The sequence below is a fragment of the Prionailurus bengalensis genome, chromosome A3 (assembly GCF_016509475.1).
Source record: "Prionailurus bengalensis isolate Pbe53 chromosome A3, Fcat_Pben_1.1_paternal_pri, whole genome shotgun sequence".
Lineage (NCBI taxonomy): Eukaryota > Metazoa > Chordata > Mammalia > Carnivora > Felidae > Prionailurus > Prionailurus bengalensis.
Genome location: NC_057354.1, coordinates 114,385,187 through 114,405,216, shown reverse-complemented (window position 1 = coordinate 114,405,216; position 20,030 = coordinate 114,385,187). Strand labels below are relative to the sequence as shown.

Here is a 20,030-nt window from a genome sequence, read left to right as displayed (position 1 = left end):
GTAAAAAGGTTTGCAGACTGAATCAGATGGACATGACACTGTCCTAAGAGTATATTCAGATAACATAAAACTCATTGTCTCATGGAGAATTATTGAACCTTTTGATTAAAATCTATAACTAATGTTGTAAGTTAATTTCAAATAGTAATAATGTACTTAAAGGTAGATTTGATGCGGCTGTGTTTGATTAAAGTTCACAAATAGAATATACATACACATACATATACCTGTATGTGAAACAAGTGAAATAAGGTCACTACTGGCCACCCTGCCACCAGCCAGCCACTCCAGAAGTGTGGGCCACTTTCCCCATGGCTGGCACAGGGCTGAGGAATGGGGGGTGGCAGTGGGTTCTACTTTCAGGGAAGATCAGCAGCCTTTCCTTTTATGAAGCATCCTCTGATTGCTGTTTCTGGTTGGGTTACAGAGTTCGGAAATAGTTGATTTCTCAGTCACTCTTTCTAGTTCAGTAGCTGACCTCTAGAGCTCCCTACCTAGAACTTCCCACTCAGCTGTTTGGTGTGACGTTACTGCTGCCTTTGTTTATATATTGTTTTTTAAATACTTTTTCTGGAGTTCTGTTCTTAGTGATTTAATTTGTCACAGTCTACTTTAGAATAATGCTAATTACTTAATTCTAGTAAAATATACTTTGATCTTTTTTTCTCTTGTCCTCTTGTGCCACTATGGTTTTATATATTTTACATTTAGATAAGTTATAAACCCAACCAAAAAGTTGTTTTCTACCATCTTTGTCTTTGGAAAAAGTTTTCAAAGAAATGAGAAAAAATATACATTGTGTTTACCACCTTATCATTTCTGGTACCTGTGTGTGTGTGTGTGTGTAAATTTGGTATTGTTTTCTTTCATCATTGAGGGTAGTACTGAACGTAGAGTTATTGGTTGACTATTTCTGCACTTGTTTCATTTTGCATCGTAGTTATTCCACCTGATGAGTCATATTTAACTTGTTGCATTTAAGATTTTCTCATTGAGTAACTTGGAGCAGTTTGACTATAACATAGGTATCTGTGAATCTCTTTGTATTTCTCCTACTTGAAGTTCATTGAATTGGTTGGATTTGCAGTGTAATGTTTTTCTTCAAATTTGGGAGTTTTTTCCCAGTATTTCATCAGTTTCCCCTTGCCTTGTTCTCTTCTCTTTTTTCTGGAATTCCCATTACATGTACCCTCTTATACTCGATCTGTCCTATGTATCTGAGATGATTTTCACTTAAAAAAAATCTTTTTCTTTTAATCAGATTGGCTAATTAGTTATACTCAGTTTTTACTTTATGATTCCTTCTGCCATCTCAAATCTGCTTTGAGTCTCTCTGGTGAACTTTTCATTTTAGGAATTTTATGTTTCAACTCCAGAATTTCCCTTTTGTTCTTTAAAATAATTTTTTGTTGTTGAGATTCTTCACTTGTTGAGTCATTTCCACCATTTGTTCCTGTAATTCTCCATACCTGATTTCCTGTTATTCTGTAAAAATATTCACAGTGGCTTCTTTGAAGTCCTTGTCTGCCAAATCTAAATCTTGGGAACTCAGAGATATTTCTCAGTGATTTTGTTTTCCTTAGGCATGGGTCACTCTTTATTCACATGTCTTACAATTCTTAATTTAATACTGAACGTTTTAAATAACATTGTAGAATTCTGGATTCTGATTCCCCCCACTTTGGAGGTTGTTGTTGCTTTGTTTGTTTGCTAACCCACCAGGACTATATTTCTGTAATTTGTTTCTTTTCAGTCTTGCAGTCATATGTCTCGTCATTTTACCCCCCTGGTTTTAATTTTTAAATTATTCGTTTGTTTCCTCTGTGTCCACGTGGCTTAGTGGTCAGCCAAAGATTTTGATAAGTGATTGTGCCTAAGTATCCTCACCAGTAAGTCTGTATCCAGGTGTGCCTTGGCTTTTGTTTTCTTTGTTTTTATTTTATGTTATACCCTCTCACATCTTTTCTGCATATGCATGGGACTTAGTTGACTGAGAATATATGGATAGCTTGGGCCGGGTCTGGTTTTGCTACACATGTGTACAACCTCTGATCCTTGTGTAGTATGTGGAGAGTTTACCAAGCCCCCTATGTTTCTTTTCACTTCTTACAACTTTCTATTAAGTGCTTTGCTTGCTCCAGACAGGGTCTTGACTTCAGGTAGCAGAGCTGATACACCTCATTTTTGTTTCGACTGAGCCCTTTAAACTGACAGCTTTCCTCTCTGCAGTAGCAGTCCTTCTGGTTTTCATGGCTTGCCCCACCCACCCTGGTTGAAGGACAGTTTTGTCTAGCTTTGTAGTTGGTTTTCAGGAAGTGGATTTATCATCTTCCTTATTCTCTGTTCTGTCATGGTGGAAGTGAATCTCTAAATACTTTTGTTAGAATATACTTTTATCCATTGATTTTTGTCTTAAATATTTGCTAAGTTTGCTTTCAGTTTTTTTTATGTGAGAGATATAAAAAATAGAAATTGAATTTATTTCATTATGAATACTTCAAAAAATTAAGACTGTTTTCGTTACTTCTGCGATACAGAGCTGGTGTATCAGTTTCCTTATCTGTAAAGTGGTCACAGTAATAGTCCTTATCTCAAGGGTTTTTGTGAAGATTAAATGAATTTTTAAGCATTTAAGGTAGTGTTTTACATGTAGTTAGTACTAGGTAAATAACTGTTTTCATATATGTTTATGTGTTTGCCATTTTCTTTATTAAATTTTCATTTTGAAGTGCCTTGTCAACTTAATTTCTAAATTCTGGGAGATATGTCACTTTGGCAGCCCCCTTTATCTGCCTGTTGAATGATTCTAAGTTAAGTTTCTTACCTATGTAGTGTGCACTTGTATGTTTACCCATACTCTGTGTGCCTTTGTTGATAACATTTTACTACACTGTAGGCGGTGAGCTTCATTTTCTCCAAATTGGAGGAGCTTGTGACGATATTGATGAAGCTGATATACTAGTGGATGGAGCTCTTTCTAAAGGAATAGAACCATCTTCAGAAGGTTCCAAACCTTTATCAAATCCTTCAAGTCCTGGCATTTCAGGTATGATACTGAGTTTTTAAATGACTCTTAAAACAGAAATTCTTGTGATGTTCAAAGGTTTCTGATTCTTACTTAAATAATCTTAAACATTCTTTCAGTTTTTACAGTCAACTGTTGGTTACTTAGTTGAGGGAATTCATTTCCTGGTTGCCATTCTTTTACTAGGCTTGATTTTGTTTATTATATATCACTGTTTTTTTCTGTAGTTAGAAATTGTTGTAAACATTAAAATAAAAAAATGCTTTTTCACCTGTGGTAGGTTGGCCAATATTGGCCATGTCACCTAAGAGGCAAAAACACAATTTTGGCCATTAAGGAGCTTTTGGTGTAGTTAGGGAGGGAAATAGCATGAAATAGAGGAGTTCATTAAGTGAGTATAAAATCAATGGAGTGGCTAATATTACTAATATCACTACTGGAATTGAAAAGCTAAAAAAATACTCTCTCCCTGGGGCACGATATTCAGATTTTTATTGCCCCATTGTGCATCATTACACAGGTTTGTTTTTGTTTGTTGTTCGTACGTCTTCTCCTATCTATGTTCTTTCTATACTGCCCTCCAGAGCTGCTTTTTCAGAAAAAGTAATGCTAACATGTTACTCCTGTTGAAATTCTAATTTGCTTTGTGGACTTCTTTGAAGTAACTCTATAATTTTATTCTCTGTGTTTAGCTACAATAAATTTTTCATGATTTCTTAAGTATATGATTCCATTTCATGCTGTTTACATGTTACCCTAAACTCTTCTTTGTGCTTCCACAGTTAATGCTGTTAGTGCTGTTAATGTTTTACCCTTAGCTCTTAACACATTTTATTCCCTAAGCTTTTAGCTTGTAAGTATTTATTTGCCATCAGTATAGCTTTGCCTTTTTAAAATTACTTTTTTATGAAGTAAAAAAAGGCAGATGTTATGTACTTACTGATGCTTAGCATTTTGTTTTGTAAATAACAAAGTCTAAAAGTTGTTTATTGGTTTGATACAGATTTGGCTTGCCTTTCAGCACTACTTTTGTTGCTCTTATTAACTTAGGGCTGGTTAGAGCTCAGTCAGGACTATTTTTTCTCTTTATTTTTGAGAGAACACACAAGCAGGGGAGAAGGCTAGAAGGGGGAAGCGAGAGAGAGAGAGAGAGAGAGAGAGAGAGAGAGAATATCTTAAGCAGACTCTGTGCTCAGCACAGAGCCCAACTCATGGCTCGATCCCACAGCCCTGGGGTCATGACTTGAGCTGATATCAAGAGTTGGATGCTCAACCGACTGAGCCGCCCAGGCACCCCAGTCAAGGCTCTTCTAACAGGTTGAGTTTGGGTTTGTCCAGTAAGAGGTACCCTGTCTGTAATCTAAAATATTCAAGTGGATTTTCATTGTGGCCATTATGTAGTCAGTGCTAGTGTATTCATTTGCCTGTAGATCTCTTAGCTGTCATTAATAACTCTCAAGAGAGGCACCTGGGTGGCTCATTTGGTTAAGTGTCCAACTCTTGGTTTTGGCTCAAATCCTGATCTCACAGTTTTGTGAGTTTGAGCCCCATGTCTGGCTCTTTGCTGGCAGCGCAGACCCTGCTTGGGATTTTCTCTCTTCCTCTCTCTCTCTCTGCCCCTCCTCTATTTGACCTGTCTCTGTCTTCCTGAAAAATTAAAAAAAAAAAAAAAAAAAAATATATATATATATATATATATACACACACACATACATATATATACACACACACACACGTGTATGTACATATACACGTATATGTGTGTATATATATATGTATATATATAACACCTTTCAGGATATTTTGCAGTTGTTGTAATTGATTAGACAGAAAACACAGATTAAAACTACTTTGTTTTAAAAACCTATTTCAAATTCAATATTTACTGTTGTTAAGGAGTTGATTTATTGGTGGACCAGCCATTCACCCTTGACATCCTGACATCTCTAGTGGAGCTAACCCGCTTTGAGACTTTGACCCCACGGTTTTCAGCCACTGTTCCTCCATGCTGGGTAGAAGTTCAGCAAGAACAGCAGCAAAGGAGGCATCCTCAACATTTACATCAGCAACACCACGGAGATGCTGCTCAGCATACTAGAACTTGGAAACTACAGACTGACAGGTAAAACATTGTTTCAGGGTATTAAATTTTAAGTCTACATTATATATTTGTTAGAGGCAACATAAAATTCTTAAATATATTGTTTCTCTTAACTTTTTCTATTAATAACTTTTTTCTTTTCATTTGTCACCTTAATTTTGGAAATTTCTATATTCTTAGTTGTAGGATAAAATAGAGTAATCCACCATTGCAATTAGTTTGGTCACTCAGTTCACAAGTTGATTTACTAGATAGATAAATGGTTGCTTTGTGCAGTCACTCCTGTAGACACTAGTAATATGGTTGTCGCTGGAATTTCTATCCTAGTGGGGATAGAAAGACAGTAAGCTGTCAGCGCAGAGCGTGGTGTGGGGCTCGATCCCACAGACCGTGAGATCATGACCTAAGCCAAGGCCAAGAGTCAGACACTTAACTGACTGAGCCACCCACACGCCCCAAGAAGTTCTTGTTTTAAAATGCAGATTCCTGGGACCCCACTCATAGATTTCGGGTGGGGCCCAGGAATCTGCAGACAATTCTGATGCATAATGCTCCGTAGTGTAAGAAACAGGGTTTATTGCAATGTTCAGTTCACAGGGTAGGTGTCACTTTCTAAGGTAAGATCAATTATTGCGCTAAGATTAACCTCTCTTTTGGGAGCTGCTTGTCTTCTCTCTTGATCCCATTGAGAGGCACTGAGTTTTGTTGGAGGCTGCAAATCCAAGAATATGAAAAGTGTTAATGACAATGTGGTTTTGGTCAGCGAAAGATTTTTGCTGTATTTAGCATTTCCCCCCTTATTTGACAGCAATAGCTGGGATGAACATGTGTTTGAATTGGTTCTACCTAAAGCCTGTATGGTTGGACATGTGGACTTCAAATTTGTTTTGAACTCAAACATCACCAATATTCCGCAGATACAAGTGACACTGCTGAAAAATAAAGCTCCGGGCTTAGGGAAAGTCAATGGTAAGAATGAATCAGAATTTATATTTGAAGATTTTGCAGTTTATTTCTTTAAAAAACAAACAAACTGATTTTCAACTTGACTGTCTAGGTTTCATATCCCTCCCCTGCCTCCTCTCTGCTCTCTCCCCTACCCCCATATTTGTTTTCTGCTCTGCTCCTGGTCGTTTTATTTTAGAAAAAGTTACTTCTAGAACATTTTAGAGGTTTTTGGTAGTTCAGTATTGTATGGAAATGCATAAACCGGAATAATGTAATTATGCTATTTGGGAAATTCAGTTAGTTCCTTTCTAAATTAGTTTCACTTTCATCACTACTAGACTTACATGTGTTTCTTCCTACGTGGAGACCCAATTGGGAAAAGAACTTTGTTAATGAAGTCATATACTCTTAAGACTATTGGTGAAACTCAGCCTTCCACATAATGCCAGAAATACACCCAACTTTATTTGCTTTTTTTTACAAGTTCAGACTTTGGTATTTTGAGTTCGTTGAATAGATTGTACACATGTAACATGTTGGGAACTAGACATTACTGTCTGGTGTTTACTGCTTAATCGGTTAATTTAAAAGGCTGGAGATAATTTCATATTACCATATCACATGGCTGCTTTACACCAGGGGGTAGAAACAATGAAACACGAAAAATTCCTTATTTTCAAAAATACATATGTACGTGTGTGTGTGGGGGGGGGTGCATTTTTTTGAATCATGACAGATTCTATTTTAATTGGGTCTAGGATTTAGGCACTGGTGTTTTGAAAACTTTGCAGGTGTTTGTACTCTGCAGCCTAGGGTATGAACTTTTAGTTTAGTTGCTAGCACATTATTTCTCAGGTGAATATTGAATTCCATTAAAAGAGAGAATAGTGTATGAAACAATGGGACCTAATTTTTTTCTTCTTCTGGCAACCATTTTGTAGCATCTGTGATAAAAATCACAGTAGTTCCCAATATAACAAGGTTTTAGAATTTCAGGCACATAAATTATTGATATTAAGCAAAATTAAGTTTACTAATATTTTTATCCTCTAGAAACAGCAGTAGATAGGCAGATCACCTTTCCTTTGTCTCCAGCTCTTAACATTGAAGTGGAACAAAATGGGAAACCGTCCCTGGTTGATTTGAATGAAGAAATGCAGCACATGGATGTAGAGGAATCACAGTGTGAGTGAAATTACAGAGCTGTTGTCCATGACAGTAAAAGGAATAGTGATCCAAAATGCATCATGTTGGGCAAAGATTTCCTTATGGCTTGCAAAAACATGGTTTTAAAAATACAATTAAAAAATAACCTGTAATTCCGCTTTGGCAATATGCTTTAACTTTCAGCTCATCTTTGTGAACACAGCTGCGCTAATACTTGCATTCTTGTTTTTTAATATCCCAAGATTTAAAATCATGTCATGGTTTTATAATATTTTTGGAAAATCAAGGTGAATGTAAATAATATGGGAATGGAAAGCAACATATGTCAGATATGTGAAAATATATCAGATCTTTGACTATATTTCCTTAGCATGATAGTGAATTCTTACTTGAACACATTCGAATTATGGTATATTGTGTGGTGGTATCATAAATGGGATAGATATTTGCTTATTACTTATTTTTAAATTCTAAGCTAATTTAAAAGAAAATGATGTTTTTTTTCTTTTTAGGTCTTAGATTGTGTCCATTTTTAGAAGATCACAAAGAAGACATTCTGTGTGGACCAGTATGGCTTGCTAGTGGCCTTGATCTCTCAGGGCATGCTGGGATGTTGACATTAACAAGCCCCAAACTTGTTAAAGGTGAAGTAACATATTTTACAAAAGCAGGATAGATAATGCCACAAATGTGAAATAGATTTTTTTAAACTGGTCTCACAAAACTAAGATACTTTTTTGTTTGGGATTTGCATTAATAGTTGCACCAGTTTCCTGATAACTGAGGTCCCTTCTTCTCAGAAGAGACTCTGATACTACTTTCTGTGTTTTGGAGGTTTCAGTACTTTTTGAGAAAGCATAAAAAAATGAATATTTGCAGACTTAGTGTGATATAGCAGAGCTTTTTTGAGTAACCAGGTGACATGTTCTGGCATGGTTGCCTTTCCCGTCAACTTAGAGTTTTCTGTCTTGATTTGTTGTATTTTATTTATTTATTTTTATTGTTGTAATATTTCCTCTTGAGGGTTTTTATAGAAGAGTTTTGATAACATCAGATGTAATTATTGAGTTTCTCACATATACACATTTTAATTAATGTGTATTTAAAAGTAATTGGCTCTTATGTAGATGATAGATATTACAGTAGTAGGATGTTTATATATCAGCCTTCATTTCCCAGTAAATTAAAAAAGCCAACAAAGTACCTACCTTGATTATTAAAGTAAGTTTGGATGTGGGATGGGATGTGGTGATCCTTCCTCAAGCCAGAAAGTACCTCACCACCTAAATAACAACGGTTTTCATTTGTGTACATTCCCTTCGTAATAGCTGTCCACATTTACACATTTACCGTTAGATGCATAGTATGTGTTGTATACGAGTTTTAATGTGCTCTCTTGACTACAGCTCATTCATTCATTAAGTTTATGACATCCTGTGGTGTGTTATGCTACGTGCTGGGGTATAGCAGTGAGCAAGACTAATAAGATCTCTCGTATTGCTGAGAGTATAACTTAACTTTTGTTGAATGAGACTGTGAAACGTAAATTTGTATATGAATATAAAGATGTTGGCTTTGACAAAATGGAGGGTGGAATTATATGACATGTATTTCAAAAGACTAAATTTAAAAGTGTTAACTTTCCTAGAATTTACTGAAGATGGTTTTTTTTTTTCCTTTCCAAATTCTCCAGAAATCTTTGGTACTGGAGAAAATGATTGCTAAATTTTTAGAGTAAGAGGAAGATCTGGGTCAAAGAGGTTTGGAAAAAGAAAACAGAGAGGGAGGGTCTTGTCAGATACTAAAACAAAGAGTAATAACACAACAATAAGATTATAACAGTGTAATGTTAGCACAGTAGGCAGGTGGATCAGTGGAAAACAACAAAGGTAGCTTTTGTAATTACAGAAGGATTTAATACCTGTGAGATAACAATAGGCTGATGGTTTACTGGTGAGTGTATTAATTTGAGGTTATTTTTGCAGTATATTTTACATATGGATTGTGTGGTATGATCTCAGTTTAGTTAAAAGGAAGCAAAATGTTGGGGCGCCTGGGTGGCACAGTCGGTTAAGCGTCCGACTTCAGCCAGGTCACGATCTCGCGGTCCGTGAGTTCGAGCCCCGCGTCGGGCTCTGGGCTGATGGCTCAGAGCCTGGAGCCTGTTTCCGATTCTGTGTCTCCCTCTCTCTCTGCCCCTCCCCCATTCATGCTCTGTCTCTCTCTGTCCCAAAAATAAATAAAATAAAAAAAAAAAAAAAAAAAAAAGGAAGCAAAATGTACTGGTGAAAGTAACGACCAGTATTTATTGAGTGCTCTCTTTGTGCCATGCACAATTGTGTTTTAGGTACTTTTGAAGTAGGTACCCTTATTCCCATTTTACATTTGAAGGAACTGAACCACAGGAGATTATCGGGCACATGTCTAATAAATAACTGAGCCATTATTCAGACCCAGGTCGTGACGCCAAAGCCTGTGCTTTTTGTGCTCGTGTATATGTGCGTATGTCTGTGTGCGTGTGTGTGTAAGAGGACCGGATGCATTCACAGAATGATACCTTCCATTATCGATCAGTGGTGCTCACTGAAAGGTAGTTTTATCTTTGTGTTTTTCCCATAGTTGACAAAATGTTATTAAAATGTATCATTTCGCCAGGGAAAGATATGCAAAATGTTTGTAACATTTAGTCAGAATTTTCTGTCTTCTGTTGTTGGTATAGCCCCTGTGCTTTTTGTTATTTTGCTACCAACATATGAAGGTTATTCAGTGATTAGACTCAATAATTTGAAAATTTGTGGAATTAATTACATAACTTGCTCTGTTAAGGTGAAAAACAATTCGTTCTTTTGGTGATTTGGTTATTTTTCCCATTCTGTGTTGGCTCCTCTAGGTATGGCAGGAGGAAAATACCGTTCCTTTTTAATCCACGTCAAGGCAGTAAATGAAAGAGGAACCGATGAGATCTGTAATGGTGGTATACGCCCGGTAGTAAGACTTCCATCCTTAAAACACCAGAGTAACAAGGGTTATTCACTTGCTTCACTCTTGGCAAAAGTTGCAGCAGGCAAGGTATGAAGCTGTGCCATTTTGAACTACAGCAGTGCTATTATAGACATGGTGGACAAGATCTGACACACTCTTGAAGTAGTATGGCCCTTTATTGATTTTTCAATAGGCACTTTGTTTATAATTTTTCCTTGCAGTGACTGACTTTAAATATACAATTAAGAAGAATCTATTTTGAATTAACTGTAAGCAAGCGTTTATAAAGTATGCTCAGCAGACTAATTGTTAGCAGATATTTCCCTTTATAATTGTTTTAGACCATAATACCTCTTTATTTAGGTTTTAGAGTTTGTTTCTATGTCCTTTACTGGTAACTCACCACTTTTTTTTGGGTAAACATTTGGGAGGATGCAGGAAGAGAAGTTGGGGAGTAATGTTAGAGATAAATCCTAATTTCAAGGTTGATTTTCTACAACTAGCTGTGTACCATGCAGTCTCTTCATAATTGTCTAATCTTGGATTTTCCTGAACTCTGGAGATTTTTGTTTCTCTATCATCATTAATTCATAAGCAACAATAGCAATATCAGTAACACCAATCATCTTATATTTGTATAGGTCTTCCAATTTTTCAAGGACTTCTGTGTACTTTATCTGATTTAATCCTCAAAATAACTCTGAGGTAGGCAGAGCAGGTGCTATTATTATCTCCATTTTTCATATTGAAAGTGAGTGAACCTTGGAGATGGGGAGCTGTCATATTTCATATCGCTTCTAAGTGCTGTGGCTGGGACTTGGACTCAGGACTTTGGCTTTCTAATCTATAATCATTGGGTTATTGCCTTTAAAACAGCCACTTTGTTTTTTCCCCATTATAAATACTGGGGGAAATTAGTCATTTACTGAATATGAGGGTAAAAGCTTTCATTTTAATTTGATATTTCTGTTTTGATAGTCATAATACAGTTATTTTCCTTTTTAAAAAAACGTTATTTAAATGGTAAATGCTTTTTTAGTTTCATTTGTTTGTTCATTGAGTTATTTGTTTTTGTATGTTTAGGAAAAATCATCTAACGTTAAGAATGAAAATTCAAGTAGCGCCCGGAAATCTGAGAACCTCCGGGGCTGTGACTTACTGCAAGAGGTCTCAGTCACCATTCGAAGATTTAAGAAAACTTCAATTTCTAAGGAAAGGTAACCTCATTTCCTTCTTCTGCTATTCTCTTGGTAATAAATGTACAAAGGATGAATTCTAATAAATGTTAACACACACACGTAAGATGGAAAAAAAAATTATTTTATGTTTATTTATGTGAGAGACAAAGTGTGAGCGGGGGACGGGCAGGGTGGGGGCAGAGAGACAGGGAGTCACGGAACCTGAAGCAGGCTCCAGGCTCTGAGCTGTTAGCACAGAGCCCGACATGGGGCTTGAACTCAGTAACCTCGAGTTCATGACTGAGCCAAAGTTGGACGCTTAACAAACTGAACCACCCAGGCACCCCACACATAAAATTTTTAAATCTTTTACTTGAAAATTTTTGTTTGGTCTCCATTTCACTTAAGTATTTGTAATCTCAATGAGGGTATGAATTATCTTTCTACTTCATTGGTTTATCCCAGGTATCTGTACAGTGCTTGGTATATACCAGGAATATAATATTTGTAGAATGAGGAAAGACATAAATATAATTTGAAGTTTTATTCACTCTTTGTCAGAATATAGTACATTATTGTAAACTTAATTTCTTTTAAAACTTTCTATAAACGAAGTATTGCTTATATGCTGTTTTGACCTTTTAATACCATAACCTTAAATTAATAGGTCAGCATTCCATTGTTAATATTTAATTTTCGAAAACATGTTTTAAATTGTGATATTCATGATTTCAAATAACCAACCAGGTTGTGGTAGGTTTAGTCATAACTGTTCTATTTTGGTTGTTAATGTGTTTATATCTTCTGTTTTTTAGAGTGCAACGATGTGCTATGTTACAGTTTTCAGAATTTCACGAGAAGCTTCTTAACACTCTTTGTAGAAAAGCAGATGATGGCCAAATCACAGAACATGCCCAGAGCCTTGTGTTGGATACCCTTTGTTGGTTAGCTGGAGTACATTCGAATGGACCTGGAAGGTTAATAATTAAGATTTTACTAACAACTGATGATAGCTATTTGGTGATTACGAGTAGAAGTTCAAGATGAGTCTAAACATCTGCTATTGTTTTGCAGCTCCAAAGAAGGAAATGAGAGCCTGCTTTCAAAAACACGAAAATGTCTTTCAGACATTGTGCGTGTATGCTTCTTTGAGGCGGGACGCAGCATAGCCCATAAGTGTGCCCGATTTCTAGCCTTGTGCATTAGGTTAGTGGTTTTTTAAGTTGAAAGTACACTTTGTAGGTGCAGCTATAGTTTGATAGGTGATGCTGTGTCTGTAGTGTAATTTGATACTTGGTGAATGAATGTATAACAGAAGAATTTTCATAAGTTAAAAAAATCTCGAAAGTTGATGAGGGTTACTCAGTCTTTTTTTTTTTTTTTTTTTTAATATTTATTTATTTTTGAGAGCGAGAGCATGCCAGATGGCCTTATGTGAGGCTCAAACTCATGAACCAGAAGATCTTGACCTGAGGCAAAGTCAGATGCTTAACCAACTGAGCTACCTGGGCGCCCAAGATTCTTGGTTTTTTTTGTTGTTGTTGTTTGTTTGTTGTTTTTTTTTAAGTTTATTTACTTATTTTCAGAGAGAGAAAAAACACGAACAGGGGAAGGGGAGGGGAGAGGCAGGGGAGGGGAGAAAATTCCAAGGTCAACGTGAGGCCCAATGTGGTGCTTGAACTCTGGAACAAACTCTGATTATCATGATATGAGCTGAAATCAAGAGTTGGATGCTAAACCGACTGAACCACTCAGGTGCCCTGAGGATTATTGAGATTCTAAGAAAGAATTTTAGGTTTTTAGGGGGAAAATGTCGACTTGCCTAAGTCTTTTAATAAAAGAAGTCTACCGGGCTTCTTTACCTATTGGTAGCATTTTGGGAAGTTTTGTAAGGGGAACCCTTCCCCCACTTTTTATCTTCCCTGATTGTCGTTTGATTCTTCACCTGAGGCATTATTCCCTGTTACGTGACATTCTTACCAGGTTTATTTGTAACATTGTGTAGACCTTTCTTCTAGACCCTGAGATTTAAACCATCTAGGAAATGTTTAAAAACTGATAGTAATGCCTATGCCTGCTTGTTAATCCTTTTTGGTGAAGAGAATGGTTTAATGCAAAGGAAAACCGTGACAAAGACCTTCAGTATAATCAGTCCTTGTGTTCTTTCTGCATGTATATGGGGCTTTAAGGCAGATTTTTCTTGTAATCTGTATGAATACATTTTAAAATTTAGTTTTAGGTACTACAGCATGTTTAGGATTGAATTTAGACATTGGGTGATACATTTAAGTTTTTTTCTTCTAAATTTTTTCAGTAATGGCAAATGTGACCCGTGTCAACCAGGATTTGGATCTGTTCTGTTGAAGGCCTTACTTGAGAATATGTCATTTTTACCTGCAGCAGCAACTGGTGGTATGTGAAATTAGTTTACTCACAAATAACAGTAGTCATGGGAAATATCTCACAATATATTTGAGATTATGTAGTCAACATTTTCCCCTCAGTTAGCCCCTCTTTTTTCTCTAGCTTCTCTAAGGGTTGGCAGATTGTGAGAAGGTGGGCAGATACTCTGTTCAGTAATACTGGTTGGAAAAGTGGGAGAGTTAAGTAAATAGCAAGTCGTCTCAATTCATACATTTTCTATACCTCATTCAAATTGTTGAGTTGTTTGGTTGTTCACAGACTATAGATCACATCTTCCCAAATTTGCTAAAATGCCAGCAGGTGCAGAGAGATGACCTAAGGAAAATGGTCCGTGCGTGTATTGTGTGTGGTTGCTGGGACTTTGGCAAACTAGAAAAGGGGCCAGTAGGTTTTTAAAGCACCTGAAGACTATAAACATGCCATTCAAGAATGAATGTAGAAAAAGAAAAGAATGAATGTAGTTATCAAGTAGCACTTTATAAAGCAGTCCCCCTAAAATAGCACATATATAAAGCAATAAAAATTTTACAAGTATTTTCAATGTTTTGTGCCATTTTAGTTGCTATAAAGAGCTACTAATTTGCCCTTCTAAACCTAACATTATCTTTTTGTAGACATTTTTTACAGTCTTTTGTTTAATAATCAATTTATTCAACAAGTTGTCTCAATGAGATAAATATGTTTCACAAGGATTTGATCTTTGTGGTATTATAGAAAAAAACTGTTCAAAGTTAGTTGATAAGTGGTTATATTATCATTAATTTGGATATTTATATTTTCCTTGAACATATTTTGGGTAAAATGGTTACCTTTATGTTCTACAGAGTAGGATGTTTTGGACTTGGTCGCTCACTTTAATAGTCTTTGCAGTTTAAAATTGTTTTTTTTTTGAGGATGGTCTTCAAGATAGGATGCTTAAATTCTGGGGTGTACTTAGATATCTCAAATTTTACAGAAGAGCCTTAGAATACACCATGATGATCATCTTTTAAGCTGTGTTGGTCTGTGTCTAACTGGCGGTATATAGCATAACTATATTTACTTGCTAGGAGCTCATTGCCATCCATTGTTTTTGAAAATTTTAGTATAAACCAAACAGTATTTCAGGGAGGATCGTTTGGAAGACTTTTCTGTACTTTTCCAGCTATTCTAAAATGTCCCTCAGAGTCATCTCAAGTTAGTGAAAACCTGAATGACTAGGTTGACTTGATAAACTTCTTAAAAAATGGGAGATTCCCTGTCACTGTCCTCTTAGAGTCCTCCAAAGAGGTGGTCCTTCTTTGTAAGTTGTTTCCTAAGGGGACTTACTGATAAATATGTAATATGATGTTCTCTTTGTTAGAGAAAAATGAGGAAAAGAAACATTGATTTGCTTTTATTGTTTTCAGGTTCTGTCTATTGGTATTTTGTCTTACTGAATTATGTTAAAGATGAAGATTTGGCTGGGTGCAGTACAGCTTGTGCATCTTTGCTTACTGCTGTGTCCAAACAGTTACAGGACAGGCTAACGCCAATGGAAGCTTTACTTCAGACAAGGTATTTTAATACACGTAGTGACTAATAATGGATCTTTCAGGATATGATACCCGCTTTGCACAGAATTGCTAAAATATATATTTGCCTGCAAAAATTTAATAAATGCTTTTCCTTTTTCTAAATATTAGTCTAAGGTTTTCTTTTCCTCTATTTTCTCTGAAATAATTCCTTTTAACAATTTTGAAAGTCCTGAAGATGAGTATTCAGAGGACCAATTGTATTAAAATACTTAAAAGTGGTGTTTCTTGTTAATTGAAGAAGCATAAGATAATTTCTCTACTGTTCAAACTTTGTGGTTGAAGTTATATAAATCGCTTACAGGCCTTAACTATTATTCTTCATCTGCTGGTTGATTTTTCTAAAAACTTCCAATATAATGAAACAAATAGCTAATGGTTAGATTTGAGTTCTTGCCTGATCTTCAGTATTTGAAGTATTTTTATTTAACATGATGATTTTTTAATCTTTTTAGAGGAGAAATCTTGATTTTGATCAGATTTTACTCAAAGCCTTTGTACTTTCTGCTGAGTCAATGTAATTAATGATGGAGTTGAGGGAAGGGTGCCTGATATGTCTTCCTTGCCTCAGTCTGCAGATGAAGATTCAATCTTGGTTCATTAGCTACCAGTTTATTGGAATCACATTTGTTGAGTCTCTGGCACCACATCTTCTGGAATATAGGTTTCCAGGGAACATAACTGAGATTCACTGAATTTAGTGGGTTAAATTTGGTTAGTGTTTCCTTTTGCCCTGTGTCAAACTGCTTTCAACTGGAAGTAAATAGGTAATTTGTTAATTAGATGGCCAACAGGAAAATTGTTAGGACATTATTTTATTTTTCAGATATGGATTATATAGCTCACCATTTGATCCAGTCCTCTTTGATTTGGAAATGAGCGGCTCTTCTTGTAAAAATGTGTACAACAGCAGCATTGGTGTCCAGTCAGATGAAATTGATTTATCAGATGTCCTTTCAGGTAGTAACATAAAGGAATTTCTGAATTTTATTTCTTCTATTTAAGCTATCATTGACTTAATAGATTGTAGTTACGACATTCTGTTTTTAAAAACTAAAATTCTTCAGAACTTAACATCTGTGAATCATGAAAATGCCTTTGTTTCTTAACTCCCCCCTTAGAAAAATTACTGAAGTTATTTTTGCAAGGGTTGTTTTGTTTGTTTTTTTGTGTTTCCTTGCATGTCAGTATGACTTTAATGCTCATAAGAGACTATTTAAAATTTGATTATTTGTTGTAGCCTTTCAGTTTTATTTGGTATGCCTTTGATGTCCCCAAAATTAAAGGATAGGTTCATATATCAAAAATAAAAATTAATGTATATTTATTATAATAAGTAAAGATGCAGAAAGAAAAATAATTTTCTGTATCTACTGGCATACTCAGATAAACTTTGTACAGTGTTACATGTATTCTTGTTTACATTTCTGAAAGAATGCTTTTAGGATTGAGTGTATAACACTGTATAACCTTTCCAAGTGCTATAATTTGGTGTTTATCTAGTTTTGTTAAATAAGGCAATGACTATTTTATTTTTTGTTTTCTTCCATTTGAACTTACTACAAGTTTTGCTAATAAACCACAATGTTAGAATTTTTGGTAAATATATTAAGATAATTACCACATTAAATAGAAGTAAATTTTGGGGTTAATTTCAGTTTCTTTTACTTTAAAAGATGAATTGCGAGAAAAAGCAAATGAGAAAAATCAAATACAGAAATGTAAATAATATGTGAAGTGCCTAAATTCCAACCTTTCCACCGTCTTAGATTACCTTTGTTAACAGGATGTTTAGCTGTGTAGACTTGTTTGCTACACGTGTTCATGAACATTTTTAATGAAAGAGATCATACTTACTGGTCTGTTACTTGCTTTTTAATGGCTTATGTTGCTGTGGATGTATGTGTCTTCCTCTGTTTGATGACTTAGGCTCTATTTTATGCTGCTCTATCTCTGTCCAAGTGACACATTAGTTTATGAGTGGAATTCAGAGGAACGGCTAGAACTAGATGTATAGGTGTCTTTCTGTATACCAGATTCAGAATGGAGAGAGTGTAAGGAGAAGACCATAAAGCTCAGGTCAAGCCAGGGAACAAATTCGCTAGAGTAGCACATTCCGTAAAGAAGACCCAGAAGAAGGGACTTAGAAATCATGACCTAAGTCTCCATATCATTGTCTCGTTATTTTATTCCTCGGTATTGGTCCATGTGCAGTATTTGTTTTCTCAGTTAATGGCATCACTGGCACAAATCAGAAATCTGAATGTCATCCTTGATACCTCTTTCTCAGCCTCCACAGTGAGGCTGTCAACAGTGAGGCTGTCTCTTTTTACACCATCATATATTTCAAATCTATTCTCTTACCCCCCGTGATCACATGATTACAGGAAAGCCAGTCATCTTGAATATGGACTACAATAATAGTGTTCTAACTGGTCTTTCTGCATTGCTCTTATCTAACCATCTCCCACGCACCTCCCATCTGGCAACTGTCAGTTTGTTCTCTGTAGTTCAAAGTCTGTTTCTTGGTTTGCCTCTCTATTTTATTCCCTATGATCGTTTCCTTTGTTTCTTTCTTAAACTCTACATATGAGTGGAAGTCATATGGTATTTGTCTTTCTGTAACTTACTTCGCTTAACATAATACTTTCTAGCTCCATTCATGTTGTTGCAGATAGCAAGATCTCATTCTTTTTTATGGCTGAGTAATATTCCTGTGTGTGTGTGTGTGTGTGTGTGTGTGTGTGTGTGTGTGTGTACACGTATGTATGTACATACCCCACATCTTCTTCCATTAATCAGTCGATGGACATTTGGCTCTTGTAGATCATCTGTTGTAAACATCGGGGTGCTGCATGTATCTCTCTGAATTAGTATTTTTGTATTCTTTGGGTAAATACCTACTACTGCAAATGCTGGGTTGTGGGGTAAGCACTTTTTTTTTTAATTGTATGATTAGTTGTTTAATGCCTACTAACCTATTAACACCAAATATGTGTTTCATGAGACTGAGGCCTGTCTTTTTTTTAATGCATTTCCTATGTCTTGTAAGCGCTCAATAAATACTTTTTTTTTTTTTTAAATACATGTAAGGTCCTATGGTGTGCACCAGTGAAATGTTAGAGAACATGGTCATGACAATTTAGTCTTACATTTAATCCTTCAGATGTTATTAGCTTTTGTATCTCCCCATTCTTTCCATCTTTGGTTTCTGTTTAATTTTATCTGTTCAGGAATTCTGTTTAAAGCAGTACTAATTCCAGAAAATTTGGACAATACCAAAAATAACTCTTTTCCTCCATAACACATACACTGTTAATTCTTTTGTGTTCTTCCGTCTGGCCTTCTTGCTGTGGTTTTACTGTTCGTAGTTGTGATCATGTGAATTAATTTAATTTAATTTAATTTAATTTTTCAACTACATGTGCTAACTTAAACTACAGTTAACCCTTCAGCAACATGAGTTTGAAGTGTGTGGGTCCTCTTAATGCAGAATTGTTTTCGATAAATATAGTACTGTATAATACTGTAAATGTATTTTCACTTGTGATTTTCTCATTAACACTTTGTTTTCTCTAGTGTACTTTGGTGTAAGAATACAGTATATATTACATAAGACATGAAAAGTATATGTTAATCATCTCTTTATGTCACCTATAAGGCTTCTGGTCAACAGTAGGCTCTAAGTCGTCAAGTTTTGGAGGAGTCAGAAGTTACATGTGGATTTCTGACTCTGCGCTGGGTTGGCACCCCCAACATTGTTCACCCTCAGCATTGTTCAGGGGTTTTTCTATGGTTATAAAGTAGTAGTCCTCATTCTAGAAAATTGATAATATATATGAAACATAAAGATTTATTTATAGATAAATTTGGATATTTTAGAATGTTTCTTTAGTTTTTATTTAGTGTCATATTTATACAGTTGACATCACAGAATGTATTCTGATTTTATGCATACTCAACAGATTGTGTAATAGCTAATATTAGTAGCTGTTTTATTATATTTTATTCATTTAAAATCTTGATCACTTGTTGATGTTTCATATTAATTGAATGGCCCTGTATGAGGATTGTGTGTTTATACATCTTGTCTAATTAAAATTGTAGTAGCAGGTGTAATTTTCCATAGGACTGTTGCCTTTTTAAAATTTATTTACATATCATAAAACTTGTCTCTTTTCTGCAATAGGAAATGGAAAGGTCAGTAGTTGCACAGCTGCCGAAGGTAGTTTCACATCTCTCACTGGACTTCTAGAAGTTGAGCCCCTGCACTTTACTTGTGTGTCAACTAGTGATGGCACCAGAATAGAAAGGGATGATGCAAGTACGTTTACTGGTATATACCTTCTTTTATTATACTCTCTTTTTATTATGCATTTTATGCTGACATAAATACGAAGTGATATGTAAGTAATTAAATATCAGTTTATGTTATTTATAAGTTCCTTTGGTGTCATGTTAATAGAAACTTATTAATAGGAGGGAAAATTCTTAAGTATTTTTGTGTTCTTTTCTAAGTCAATTCATAGCACTTTTTTTCCTACCTTCTAGAACACGGTCTTAAATCCTTTTGTTTTTAGATGTGTGCAATTTTAGAAGCCTTTTAATTTGGAAAATATCAAACATAACAAAATTAAAGGGAAAATTAAAAG

The 20,030-nt window shown here is 35.3% G+C and overlaps 1 protein-coding gene across 26 annotated transcripts in view; it reads left to right on the top strand.

Moving 5' to 3' along the window:
* Positions 1 to 20,030, top strand: part of BIRC6 (baculoviral IAP repeat containing 6) — a 225,639-nt gene that overhangs the window by 57,381 nt on the left and 148,228 nt on the right. For 8 of the 26 annotated variants that reach the window (XR_006292783.1, XM_043553219.1, XM_043553245.1 and 5 more), the window contains exons 11-23: positions 2,897 to 3,046; positions 4,922 to 5,147; positions 5,935 to 6,095; positions 7,128 to 7,259; positions 7,754 to 7,885; positions 10,132 to 10,310; positions 11,307 to 11,440; positions 12,217 to 12,378; positions 12,476 to 12,607; positions 13,716 to 13,813; positions 15,214 to 15,361; positions 16,205 to 16,338; positions 19,568 to 19,714. Coding sequence is in view for 25 of the 26 variants with exons in the window: in XM_043553219.1 (XP_043409154.1) it covers positions 2,897 to 3,046; positions 4,922 to 5,147; positions 5,935 to 6,095; positions 7,128 to 7,259; positions 7,754 to 7,885; positions 10,132 to 10,310; positions 11,307 to 11,440; positions 12,217 to 12,378; positions 12,476 to 12,607; positions 13,716 to 13,813; positions 15,214 to 15,361; positions 16,205 to 16,338; positions 19,568 to 19,714 (1,935 nt within the window). In the remaining variant the exon portion in view is untranslated. The remainder of the gene's footprint in view (positions 1 to 2,896; positions 3,047 to 4,921; positions 5,148 to 5,934; positions 6,096 to 7,127; positions 7,260 to 7,753; positions 7,886 to 10,131; positions 10,311 to 11,306; positions 11,441 to 12,216; positions 12,379 to 12,475; positions 12,608 to 13,715; positions 13,814 to 15,213; positions 15,362 to 16,204; positions 16,339 to 19,567; positions 19,715 to 20,030) is intronic. The other 18 variants (XM_043553243.1, XM_043553238.1, XM_043553233.1 and 15 more) reach the window with 5 other exon arrangements.